This window comes from Monopterus albus, unplaced genomic scaffold (genome assembly GCF_001952655.1).
Source record: "Monopterus albus unplaced genomic scaffold, M_albus_1.0 scaffold393.1, whole genome shotgun sequence".
NCBI lineage: Eukaryota > Metazoa > Chordata > Actinopteri > Synbranchiformes > Synbranchidae > Monopterus > Monopterus albus.
This window is the reverse complement of record NW_018128273.1, coordinates 178,878-192,503: the sequence shown is the minus strand read 5'-3', so window position 1 is coordinate 192,503 and position 13,626 is coordinate 178,878. Positions and strand designations below refer to the sequence as shown.

Genomic DNA, 13,626 nt, shown 5'->3' with positions numbered 1-13,626 from the left:
GAAAACATTTGAATGCTGCTGCTACATTCATGAGATGTGCTCTACAAATTCAGAAGGATGTCATTTTCACATGGGGCTGGTGCAAAAAAAGATTATATTTTGGACTTTGGCAAAGTTTGTTTTCGGGTTCATTGGTAAAGAGGTTCGTGGGTAAAGAGGGTGTGCTTGAAGAACAGGGCAGTGTGTGTGCTTGTATAACTGCTTATGAGTGTTTATTGAGAAATAACAGTATATCCACAGTTTTCAGACACAAGCGTTTCTCCTTTTCCAGACTATTTCCCCAGCCTTGGAAAAAACCCGTTCACAAGGCACAGGTGCGGCTGGGGTACACAGGAAATGCTTGGATAATTCATAGAGGTTTGGGTAAACAGTTTTATGGGTGGCCCAGTATGTGAGGGCGTCATCAGTTCTTTCCAGGGTAAGCAGATCAGGCCCGTGGCTGAGACTTTTAACGAAGGTGAAGCCTTTCTTATCGCGTGCAAACTTAGAAAAAGCCATCCACGCTTTTATCACTTGACGACTAGCAGGACCGGCCCGTGGCATAGGCAGTATAGGCAAATGCTAAGGGCGCCAGAAATGGAGGAAGAAAAAAAAGTGTAACTTCCACTATTCTTAAAACTACACTTCAGAAAAGAATAAGCCCACCACATTATTTTAACTGCATAGCAGCAAAGCCTACTAAGTAGTAGTAGTAGTAGTAGTAATAATAATAATAATAATAATAATATTATAGCCTACCTGCCTAAGACGCCTCCCCTCTCTTCCAAATAATCCGACTTTAGCTGCTACACGGTGGTCGTTTTTTGATGGGTCAACAAGCTCAACATGTCAAAACGTCCCAAACTGTCTGGTGCCCAGGGGAGGAAAAAAAGAAAAGAAGAGGAGGAAAAACTCGACAAAGACAGAGGTAATGTTACGGTAAAGATACAGTATGTGTAGGCACGAGACTGAGTCTGACATGGTAGTCTGCAGCACAGGGGCCCCACAGGGAACCATCTTGGCATCGTTCCTTTTCTCTCTGTGCGCTGTAGATTTCATGTATAGCTCACTGAACTATCACTTGCAGCTGCACAATTCAAGTCAGTCAAAACATATGGAAGGCATAGTAAACAAAACAGAAAAAGCTAAACTTAATGAAAATGAGCATGTTTATATTTAAACAGGCACATGAAAATATATTGTACAACAGTTTTCAGAGTGAGTTGATTTCCCTGTTTAGAAAGTATACAGTTGATGGTGTGTGTCCTTTTAAATCCAGATCATTTATTCTTCAACAGCCCTGGGTTTCATGTTTTGCACACTTGTGTTAACGACTGAACAATAGTTGGAAAAATATTAAAAACTTTTTGAAGTACATTCATGGCATGTGTCCCAAACAGACAGCATCCGCTGATGAAATTAATCAAAACAATGATTCAGGAAAACACTAGATGGCAGCAATTCACTATCTAAGTTTTATACAGGCCCAGTATTTGGGTTTTCATACACTACAAGCTACAGGCTACGTGGTACTCTAATTTGGATGTATCAATTAGTGAGCAATTGAAATCACATTAGGAAAATATTCTGAATTGATTTTGCACAAATGTTTGTGAACTAAATTATTTGATATGTTAAAAACATTTAAGTAACCCATAATATGTGTCATTTTCATTCAGGCAGTCATTTTGAAGGAAAATGTAACCTCTGTCTCTAACAAGTATGTTCCGATTTAGATTCAGTACTAATTTGTTTGGATCCAAAGCACTTCCTCTGCAGGGCTACATCAACATGTAACTGGAAAAACAACAACTGTGAAAATGGGGATGAGAGACCTTTTCTCTTACCACCAGGTCAGAACTGCGACACCCACTGGGGCTGTAACAGTCATGATCAGTGGTCGCAGCCAGTCACCAGGAAGGCAAACCCAGCCAGCAGCATGTTGCCTACAGACCAGGCCATACTGCCCAACACACCAACACACCGATAAACGGCCTGTGACCGGTGTCCACCCAGTCGATGCCTGCGAGGTGAGCAGGAAAAAACAGATGCCAAGACATAATAAATATTCTGCAAGAAGACTTGGTTTTGTAAACAGTGATGGAGGCAAGTCGGGGACCAGTTAGTTAAAAAAATGTCTCTGCACACAGCTGATCCGAACTACTCACTGAGAACTATTGAGTTTATGCTGATCCCCATCAGTCCAAACCCAGTGAGAAACCTCAGCACTGCAAACAGGATGTAGGAGTTTGCAAATGCATTGGCGAAGCCAAATGTGATCGCCATGATGTATGAGGCCAGAAGAGTGTTTTTCCTCCCATACCTGAGAAACACAATGGGCATCAGGTGATTTGAATGCATCAAGTTGAATTTAATTCGTTTTTACACTGATGAGTTTATTAACAAAACTTCCTGAAATGGGAACTCGAGTCCTGGTCCTTCTTTAAACATTCACTTAGTCTGAGAGGAAAATACAGTCTTTTCCTCTCTCCTTCCTATTTTTGATTACATATATTTCCGATTGGAATGCACAGTTTATTTTTTATTTTTGTCTTATTTTATGTAACATTTCAATAGCACCTAAAGCACAAATGTTTATAAACATTTTGTAATTCTTGTCACTGTTCTTATTAAGTGGTTAGAGAAATTAGCGCCCTAGGGAGTACTCTAGTTTGGTTAAGTACAGGTACTTCAGAGTAGTTCAAGCTACTATGAAAAAACTTTCCAAAAGATCTAACTGACAATGAACATGTGTTACAAAATACAAAAAAGTCACATTCCAGCAAAAATGCCACTCAAATGAGTTTATTTCCTGAGGCCTAAACCTTCACTAAAAATAATAATCTCACCTGAGCTTTTGACAAGAAAAAAACTGCAGGGAGGTTTTTGTTTTATCTTTTTTGTAAACAAGTCTGGATTTTGTATTATCTAACTAAAACAGTTAAGAGAAAAATATGTAACTTTTTAGACCATTTGATAGAACTGGGCACTGATCTAATAAAACAGCCTGTTGTTTATTTGTCAGTTTTGTAACATATGACTTGTACCATCTTAACAAAAACAGTCTTCAACTTGCAGTGTTTTAGACAGTATGAACACTGTCTCAATAATGGGCCTATCTTTTTATTTGTCAGAACAGGTTCTCTTATTTGCATGACATATGAGCTGTCTCTCAAGCAGGGCACTGAAAGTGTCCTTGCCACACACCGAAAAGCCGCTGGCATGCAACATGGTAAAACAGAACATACAACATCAGTCCTTTATGAGCCAAAAGAAGAAGAAAAACGACTATTAGAAAAAATCAGACTACATGCTACCAGACAAGTAATGCTGTTGAATTAAACCCATATACAGTTAGTTTTGATCATAATAACTTATGATTTATAATAATAAATGCTGTACTAAAGTAAAAAAATAGTTCCACCATAATTTTCTTGTCATAACCACTTATTGGCTAGTGCCCTGCATGTACAGTGATCTGCTTTAAAGGCATGCTGAAAATCATAATACAAATCATTACGTGAAAAATTAAGAAGTATTTGTTCAAGAACAATTTTTCCATTAACTCAAGCAACACTGGACTAATACCAATTGTTCTGCTTTTGGCAGCCAAGAAACTTTACTATTTATTTTAATGTCATTTAATTGTATTTATTTAATTTCACCATCTCATATCATGATTCGGTTCCATTGCTTCCTGTCGTGCTTTTATTTTATTTCCTGTTTTTTGTTTCACCTCAGTTTCGGTCTTTACTTTTATAATCACTCACATTAGTTTCACCTACTCCCTGTTTCCCCCTCACTCCCGCACTTAACATCTCCACCAAGGTTCCTCCCCCACAGGATATCACCTGATACTACACTCCCGATTGTTTGCACCTGTTTTCACCGCATTATAAGCAGCCTTCTCCCACCAGTCCCCTGCCAGATTGTTCTAGACTCCAGCTCTGACTTTCCAGCACTATTTCCTGCCTGACGCTTTAGTTAGTGATGGCCGATGAGGTCTCAATGACACCGTGCTCGAGTAGGACATCTAGTGGTCAAGAAAATGAAGTGCAGTCAAGACGGGTCGCTTATTGGTTCATGGATTGTTTGGGATTTGATTCGCCATGCACATTCCTGTTTGACTACACTACATGGTTGTATGGTTTCAAGCTAACACAATAAAATATAAAATAAACATGGACATATGTTAAAGACCATGTGTCTTATGTGGCACGTCTGATTGTAACCCTATATGCTCCTCACTTATATTTTGTGTTATGAAAACATTTAAATGGTGCTGCCACATTCATGAGCTGTGCTCTACAGATTCAGACAGATGTCATTTTCATATGGGGCTGGTGCAAATACAGATTATAGTGTGGACCAAGGCAAGGTGTGTTTAGGGGTTCATTGGTAAGGAGGTTCATGGGTATGTGGGTAAAGAGGGTGTGCTTGAAGAACAGGGAAGTGGGTGTGCTTGTGTAACTGTTTATGAGTTTTTATTGAGAACAGTATATCCACAAGCGGTTTCTCCTTTTACAGACTATGTCCCCAGCCCTGGAAAAAACCCGTTAACATGGCACAGATGAGGATGGGGTACACAGGAAATGCTTGGATAATTCATAGAGGTTTGGGTAACTATATATGCAATATATCTTATCTATATCTAACGTTATTTAGGACTATCTATGTAACTATATCTAGTGTTATTTATCTATGTAACTATTTTATCTATTTCTCTCTAACTTACTATCTATCTATCTATTGATCTATCTCTCTATCTACAGTGATTCTCCACTAAATACACAATCTGCTACAACACTACTAACTCTCAAAGCAACAAACCAACCTACTCTGCAAAGACAGATTCAAATGAACGTCACTAAATAGGGATATCCTATCTCTGAACACACTTGATCCAAAGTGATTCACATGACAAACCGAACCAATCAACTGATTCACCTGACATCCGACGAACCCAACTGCTTCGGACGTCACTCAAGTGATTCAAACTACACTAGTCATGTGACCGAAACACGCCTCGGCACAGTGGTTCGAAACAATTGCTTTATGAGCTACCGCGCATGTGTCGGAGCCTCGGGTGTCAAACGGCCATCACTAATTAAGGTGCATTATCGCCACCTGCTGGGCTGGAGTGTGGAACAATAATAAAGTAAGGCATAACATTGTGACCACTGACAGGTGAAGTGAATAACACTGATGAGCTCGTTACATCCGCCTGTCAGTGGGTGAGGTATATAAGGCAGCAAGCTAACAGCGTCTAAGGAAGGACAGATGGTGAATTGGTGATAGGGTCATGGCTAAGCTCAAGGCTAAGTGTTCCACAGGCATTTGAAGTTGCAGTAATTAAACCACTACTCAAAAAGCCTACTCTTGACCTAGGTGTCCTAGCTAATTATAGACCAATATCCAATCTCCCATTTATTTCCAAAATCCTTGAAAAAGCTGTTGCTAAGCAGTTATGTGACCACTTGCCCAACAATGATTTGTTTGAGGATTTTCAGTCAGGTTTTAGAGCCCATCATAGTACAGAAACTGCATTGGTGAAAGTCACCAAGCCTCAGAGCAAGCCTTATCCTAGCCTCAGACAATGGACTTGTCTCCATACTTGTCCTCTTAGATCTCAGTGCTGCTTTTGACACCATTGATCACAGCATCTTACTGCAGAGACTTGAACATGTTATTGGGATTAAAGGAACTGCACTAAGTTGGTTCAAAACTTATTTATCAGAAAGATTTCAATTTGTTCATGTTAATGATGAATCTTCCACACAAACTGAAGTCAGTCACGGCGTTCCACAGGGCTCTGTGTTAGGTCCAATTCTCTTCAATTCGTCAATTCCCTAGTTTGTCAGTCACTAAAAGTGGGACATTTTGTTTTGTTGAGTTCATTTACATTTGACCATAGTGTCACATCTTTCAACTGATGCAAGTCAGGACTGAAAGAGGAGCATCTCCAATTGCAAGCTTAACCACCAGCAGCAACAGTGGATGTGCAGCAAGATGAAAAATTAGGCCTTGAATCATTCATATTATGAATATTTAATTATGTATTATTACTGTATACTTGATATTTTGTTTGTGTATGTATATATGTAAAAAGTCAAATACTATCAGGATGTCCCAATAGTTCCCTAAAAAGCCTCCAGTTAATCCAAAATGCTGCAGCCAAAGTACTGACAGGAACTAGCAAGAGAGATCATATCTCTCCCATATTAGCTTCTCTCCACTGGCTCCCTGTAAAATTCAGAATAGAATTTAAAATCCTTCTCCTAACATACAAAGCCCTTAATGACAAGGCTCCATTGTATCTTAAACACCTCATACAGCCTTGTCATCCTAACAGAGCACTTTGCTCTCAGAGTGCAGGTTTACTTGTGGTTCCTAGAGTCCACAGAAGCAGAATGGGAGGCAGAGCCTTTAGCTATCAAGCTCCTCTCCTATGGAACCAACTCCCAGTCTCAGTTCGGGAGGCGGACACCCTCTCTACCTTTAAGATTAGACTTAAGACTTTCCTTTTTGATAAATCCTATAGTTAGGGCTGGATCAGGTGACCCTGAGCCTTCCATTTGCTATGCTGCTATAGGCCTAGGCTGCTGGGGGGCCCCATGATGCTCTGAGTTTCTCTCCCCTCCCATCTCCTCTCCTCTCTCTCCATGCTTCTATATGCCACCATTACACATCACTAACTTTGTGTCTCCTCTCTCCCGTAGTGTGTCCTCTCTCTCTCCTTGTACTTTTCTGCAGGTTGCCCTGGAGCTCTACGTCTCTGATGACAGGAATCAAATATATAAAAATGAACAAGTGCTTAATGATAGGTTCTCTCTATAAGCTACTATTTCTCTATGAAGCTTCTTCCGGTTCTTTTAAACCAGGAACTCTCAATGAGACGAAGTAGACTGCTTTAGATTTTATAAAAAATAACCGTGCTGGTTTATTCAGAGGATCACAGGTAAAATTTACATTACACGTCCAGATCTCTCTCACCCTCTACCTGCGCGCAGGCAGCAGAAAGGATCAAGATCTCTGGACCAAGGAACCTATATAATCTTAATCATTTTTTGGGCTAGCCCATGCTACGCAGGGCGTCGAAACCGTGACGTCACCTGATAAGCCAGCTTTGCAGCTGACTCTAACGTTAGCCAAAACATGAGGAAAAGTCAAGGTGTGTGACTGTTGTTTTCGTGGTGTGTATCTAAAACAATTGGACATAACCTTACACATTAAGACAAATATTAAGACTAGCATTTACAGTTGACACCAACAGCTCTTTGCCTGTAACCTTGACCTGCCTGCAGTCTGCACTGCAGGCCCATTACTGAACAGTTAACAGCCTGAGCTAGTCAATCTGTCTGCACTAAACATTTCTAGACAACAAATCTCTGAATATCTATTTAACTAGGAAATAACCTAACACTCTCTTAACACACTACTATCATGTTAGCATGTATGTTGAAAGAGTTCTGACCACAAGGTGATCCCTTTGTAGCCAAACTGTGTAAGAGATCAGGGATGAAATCTATAGTTGTATATAAACTTTATTTAATCAGATCAGATCAAAATCTCTTTTGCAAGGGATATCTGAATACAGCAGAGAGAAAGAAAAACAAACAGAACACAACATAAAAGCGCATACAGTGTCAGAGACAATTTCAGACATCGCTAAAGCAAATCAAAGAATAAAGTTTAAAGCCATCCACGTTCAGCTCAGCAGACTGAAACAGACAAATCTTCCAGTGGTTCTGCCTTTTTGTATTACATTCTTTTGTGCTGCAGTTTCTTCACTACAATTTAACAACAAAACACAGAGGAATTTCATAAGAAACAGCCACTAAGGACTATTCCCCCTGCCCCGCCTCCTCCTCTGTGTGTTCACAGCTGTTTTGTTTAAGTGGATCTGAGAGCGCCATCAGCTTTGTTATGCTCACATAAGACTCACACTCTGGTGGGAAGTGGTTTCTCTGAGGCAGAAAGATCAGAAATCACCATACAAACCATATTTATACTCTTGCTTTACTGCTAACACTGTGGAGTTGCTGTATTTATGTTTAATTCCCTAGGAGCCTAAAGTAATATCTTGACTAATATATGTAATTGTTAAACATACTAACATGTTTTTCTCCAGTAAAAGTTCATCTTAGCACTATACATAGAGCTACATGGAAGTACACACATTTACGTATGTCAATTAAAATACAACTGGTCTAAACATTTACTTTAATAGTAAATACATTTTTAAAAAAGGTAATTAGAAACAAAATGAAGCATTTTTTAAATGACATTACCAGGGTGAGTCCTGCTGAGGTATGAAACCTTTTTGTTGCAAGGGAGCCCTGGCAAGACAGCAACATTACAAAGTTACAGACACAATATAAAACTGCATGCTGCATGTTCTCAGCAAAGAACTGGAGTAATATAGGCAATAGGAATGATGGCCAAAATGACACAGAAATGTTATAATAAAGCAGAATGGCCACTGGTACAGTAAAATCCTGACTTTGAAAAATGTAATGACCAGTAAAAACCCATTTTCTACCTTTAATGGTAAACCACTTGGATGTAGTTGATGTCATGAGCTGAAGTGAACTGTGCACAGATTGTGTTGACCTGTGTTGAATGGTTTTATTGTTGTATTTGTATGCTTTATATTGTGTCTGTAACTTTGTAATGTTGCTGTCTTGCCAGGGCTCCCTTGCAACAAAAAGGTTTTATACCTCAGTGGGACTCACCCTGGTAGCGTCATTTAAAAAATAAATAAATAAAAATAAAGCGAAACGCACCTGCAGGCAGAGACGCAGCAGGCCTCCTCCCTCACCCCGCATCTCTAGTGACTTCAGAAACAAAGGCAGTGACCTCTCTGTAATTCTGTTTCCTGCACAAATACAGAGACACCATAAGCATTTTATTTAGTGAAATAAATGCAAAGCTGTTCATAGCTGCCTTTCAGGACAAACAGGAATTAGAAGACCAACCAACAAAAATGACCAAGGCGTTCATTTTATAAGAAAGTTCAAATGCCTTTATTTAATTTGGCATGTTCATTGAACAAGGTATTAAAGTAATTTTGATGTGTTTTGGCATCAAAGTTACTTTTTTATTACTGTGTTTTGTGCCTTTTAAAACTAAAATAAATCAGTGTTATATATTATATTATATGTTATATATGTGATAACCGTAGTTTAGGTTTTAGTTAAAATAAATATGTAGTCAACAAAATAACTGTAATAAATGTAATATATTTTTAAAAAAAAGTCCTCTATATAATTTATTGGTTATTGCATATGAGAATAAGCATACCCTACTTTCAGACCAAACTCCAGTTACTTAATATTTGACTGTTAAGTAGATCATATCATTGTAAAGTCAGTCACAGTAACATGCTGTTGCAATCTGTTTCCAGGTTGGAGGCACAATTAAAAAGATTAAATGATTATATATTCTCTAAAGATACAGCATAAATGTAATATAAAGTGACCTAAAAGCAACAGCATCTGTGCTTGACAAGAAGCATTTGCACACTGATTCTGAGGAACTCACATATTCCTGCTATCAAACTTAACTGTAATTGTGCTAGAGATAAAATGCTGTCTTCCAAGCTGGGGTGATGACACTGCAGCTACTGACCTGCCAGGTTGAGTGAGGTGAGAGTCGTGTTTCCAGGCAGAAAAAACTCTCCATCCCTGTGCTGCACCGACTTGTCCAGCAGGGGGTGCACTGTTTCCACTGACTCTGCCCCCTGCTGGAGAAGGAGACAAGCAAACATGTGCATGACAAGATATCACATTTTGAAATCAGAAGAAAACTGCATCAAACAAACCTCATACTGGGAAACAGTTGAATGATCCTGCATAAGAAAACAAAACAACCAAAATGAATTAAAACAAATGACTCTACATGTGCATGTTTATATCTTAGTACATGGATTGGAGAAAACATGTTTCTGGTACCTCCTGTGCAGATGGTTGTTTCTCTTTGGCCCCTGGCTTGCCACCTTTACTTTGAGCCACCTTTACATCAGATGCTAGGAGATATTTAGAGACAACCATGACAAGATAAACACCCATGCTGTCAGAAGATAGAAGTGTTTATCTGTGACAGAAATGATTACATTTCTTGCTGGCCTTTGGATTCTCTTTATTAGTAGCTAGCTTCTCTTCTTTTTTGGATGCTTCCTGTAATTTAACAGATGCCAAAAACATAGTACAAGATTTACAAACCATAGCACACCAAATACACTGCACTGACACCACAGATTTACTTGTGCTGTCAGTTCTACATTGTTGACGTGTTACCTTTTTTTTAGAGGTGCCTTTGCTCTCCCCTTTACTGATGCTTGATGAAGTACTGCTGGATACTGAGGGGAGCTGGTCAGCAGGCGTTTGGACAGAATCAACTCTAAAAGATGACTACAGATTTATAAAGTGTGTTTAAAAGGTAACTCACTAATTACAGGACACTGACAGGCAGTTTCATCTTCTTTCAGTGTAAAGGTAATGCAGGTTATGGTTAGAGAATGTTGTTGCCTGACATGGCCTGATTCCTACTACAGGGCCCAGTGATAGATCAACACTAGAGAATGTTGTTGCCTGACATGGCCTAATTCCTACTGCAGGGCCCAGTGAGAGATCAACACATTATTTGTCCATGTTCACCCAGTTTTAGGCACATTTAACTGTGTTGATAGCTTAATGTTAGATGCTGCTGCACTTACAGACTGCATTCCTTGCAGTAGCAGCTTCCTCCTCTCTACAACCTCATCATGAGTGAGAGCAAACTTGTCAAGTATCTGTAAATGGAAGTGGTGAGCAGCGGAGACTTATTAAATTACATAATATAATGCAATAAGCAGAATATAATTTAAAACAACTTAACCACTGATTCAAATGCCTTTTTTTTCAGGATAAAACCATTAATGTAAATGGATACCGCAGCCAGATGAGCAGCTCCTGAGTCTCCAATCTGATTGTTAGACAGTGAGAGAAAGAGCAAGGCACGATTCAACCGCAGACCCTGAGAGACAAAACAGGAAGAAGACAACACTTCAGCAGTCGCTCAGTAGTGAGGGGGCCAATCAGGGGAATGTAGAATCACTTTTGGTTTATACATGTGCAATATGCGCAGCTCCTGCATCACCAATACTATTGAATGCCAAGTTGAGAGACAAAAGGTTCTTATTGGCAGATCTAGGTGTGGAGAGAGCAGACCCAACCAGACGGGCACCCTCATCACCTATCCGGTTGTTTCGCAGGGACACATGAGTGAGGCTTGACCAAAGAAACGCACAACACAAATCGAACATGTTAATTGTGTAATACAGTAGGATTGTGTGAATACAAATTAATTTGAACAAGTTCTGTACTATTATGTGAGATGTAAAACCGCTTGGTGACTCACGTGCTGTCCTCCGATAGAAGAAGATGGTAGCTGTGCTGTGGAAGAGGGTTGCCTTCTAACATCACAGCTCTAACAAAAAACAAATAGAAGGGGGGTGGATCGTTAACCCTCAGTATTTAATTGATATTGTTATACATACTACAGTGTTCTCTAAATAATTTCTGTCCAATTTATTTTCCATTCTTGAGCCTAGATTAAATTAGACCTACCATGATGCAGGAAGCTACAAAATAAAGATTGACATTGTGAATAACAGCAGGATCCACTCACCTGAGGTTTGACCACAAAGATATTGTGCTCATGAGGGAGCTTACCATCTGATCTGTCAGTCTTGCCTGCCAAAACCTGCAACACAATGGACAAGATGACACAAACAACAACAAAACAATGACAGTTGTGTCCCTTTTCCCTGTAACAGGGTCGCGCATTTCCCCAGTAGCTCATTACTCACTGAAGGCTATGTAGCTGGCTCAAGGAGGGAAACATCTTCTGTAGCACTCTGGCGATCTGCTCATCTACTTTCCACCCTGTACAGATTTAAGAAAAATTATATTCTATTACACTATGACATCATATAATACGGTTACTGTTGCAGACAGAAACTTAAATGAGACTGTAAAAAGTGAAAAAATGTAAAGGTTAAACCAATGTTTTGTTGTTTTCTTATTAGTTTTTTCTTACCAGAAATCTTTATGCTTTTGGCACTCAGCTGGTTTTCATTCTCCAGCTCAACTTGGAGACAAGGCTTAGACCAGAAAGATGCAGCATTTATCTGAGACTGGTTGTCCTCTGAAGGTACAGTTATGTTAATTGTAAGTGAACTGAAGCTGAGAATTTAAAATGGATAATTACTGTATGATCAAACTTTCTCTGTAATGATCTGTACAGTACAGTAAATGAGAAACAAGCAGTGTAGAACAAACACGAGTGATAATTGAAGGCCAGTTTTAGATATCAGTGCTAAATTAGTCTCCATTTAGGAACTAGTTCTGTGCAAATACTTGTCACTTTGAAATATGAAAAGTATTATGTGATCTCTTGTTTATCTATGTTACCTGTTTCTTTTTCAGTGGTGGAGGAAACCAGTAGCTTGGTGCTGACAGCTGGAATGTCCTTTATGTTCAGAAGAGTACAAAGTTCATGGAAGTCAATCTTCACATTTCCTGAGCACTGATATTCATCTGTGGGATAGTGGGTTTAACACATTAACCATACAACTCTCAGCCGTTTACCAGAGACATCCTGATAATGCTATAGTATACTTACCAAAGGTCTGAGCAGGTAATGTTTCATTTGTAGTCAGTCCTAAAAGCAACAGAAAGGCCAACGTTTACACCCACAGAGCATTTCTCCTTTTTATTAATCAAATACGGAGTTAAAGGAAGTTATTAAAATATCATACTTCACAAAATAGTAAAACCTTTGTTTCATCCTTGACATCTATTGAGATTCTTTAAATGCTAAAATCCACTGTTTTCCTGTTTCCCTGCCATCTGCACTGTGCGCTACTGTAGGCTCCAGTCCACTGTGACAAAGATGTGAATACAATCAGTGAACATGTGAATGCTATTACTACTTTTACCTATAGAAATACTTCCTCCACCGCTTTTTAGACCTGTCAAAATAAAATCACGCTAACTATATTTGAGCCGGCAAATTATACAAATGATATGTTACAATATCAATAATATTATAATAATCAAACGCCTATGGCGTGTAATAATAATAGATTAATTGAGATTAGCTAGCTAATTAATTGAAACATTTGTCTCATAAGTGACCGCTAACCGCTAGCTAACACTGAAGTGGCGTTAATCAACATGCTAATGAAAGATTGTGTAACCTGAAACTTTCGAGGCTTCATCCTCAGCAATTGCCTTCTCTGTTTTCTCTTTTACGTGTCTCTTTCTAGACATCGTTATGTCCCAACGTTACCGTTAAATACAGTTCATCAGCTAACGTCGCTTTCTTCTTATGATAAAGCACTTTTAGCGTCAGTTACCATGGCACCCGCGAGTCCATGCTTCAGAGTTCAACGCGAGACTTGTCGCCTTTTTTGCGTAGGTAAAATGAAGATAATGGTTGGTAGTATTTAGTAATGATAATTAGTAGAAGATAATGTGGACGTACCTTGGTAAGACTACTGAGATGGAACATCACTATTTAAATTAACATGTAAATATCGCGAGTCTTCAAGTGACTGGCAAATCTGCGAGGAAAGTTGGCTAAATACGGCAATTTCTTTCA

At 39.1% G+C, this 13,626-nt stretch overlaps 1 protein-coding gene and 1 long non-coding RNA gene across 5 annotated transcripts; one reads left to right on the top strand and one right to left on the bottom strand.

The window, feature by feature from the left end:
• Positions 1-7,333: 7,333 nt before the first annotated feature.
• Positions 7,334-13,405, bottom strand: lrrc71 (leucine rich repeat containing 71). 4 transcript variants are annotated; one of them, XM_020586042.1, is made up of 18 exons: positions 13,223-13,405; positions 12,646-12,684; positions 12,435-12,560; positions 12,061-12,168; positions 11,831-11,906; positions 11,650-11,724; positions 11,380-11,448; positions 11,090-11,249; positions 10,912-10,995; positions 10,697-10,771; positions 10,278-10,391; positions 10,094-10,157; positions 9,933-10,006; positions 9,803-9,829; positions 9,610-9,721; positions 8,766-8,857; positions 8,271-8,318; positions 7,334-7,946 (listed from the first exon to the last, which is right to left on the bottom strand). In XM_020586042.1, exons 1-18 carry the CDS (start codon positions 13,293-13,295, stop codon positions 7,824-7,826), a joined length of 1,539 nt encoding a protein of 512 aa, XP_020441698.1. In that variant the 5' UTR covers positions 13,296-13,405; the 3' UTR covers positions 7,334-7,823. The 4 variants fall into 4 exon arrangements, with proteins under 4 accessions (XP_020441698.1, XP_020441697.1, XP_020441700.1 ...); XM_020586041.1 differs by having other exon boundaries at positions 9,610-9,724; positions 13,223-13,403; XM_020586044.1 differs by lacking the exon at positions 8,271-8,318 and having other exon boundaries at positions 7,334-7,769; positions 9,610-9,724.
• LOC109951511 (uncharacterized) lies at positions 10,303-10,976 on the top strand. Its single transcript, XR_002273618.1, has 3 exons — positions 10,303-10,419; positions 10,715-10,786; positions 10,885-10,976. It is a non-coding gene; the product is annotated as an uncharacterized LOC109951511 (long non-coding RNA).
• Positions 13,406-13,626: the final 221 nt, after the last annotated feature.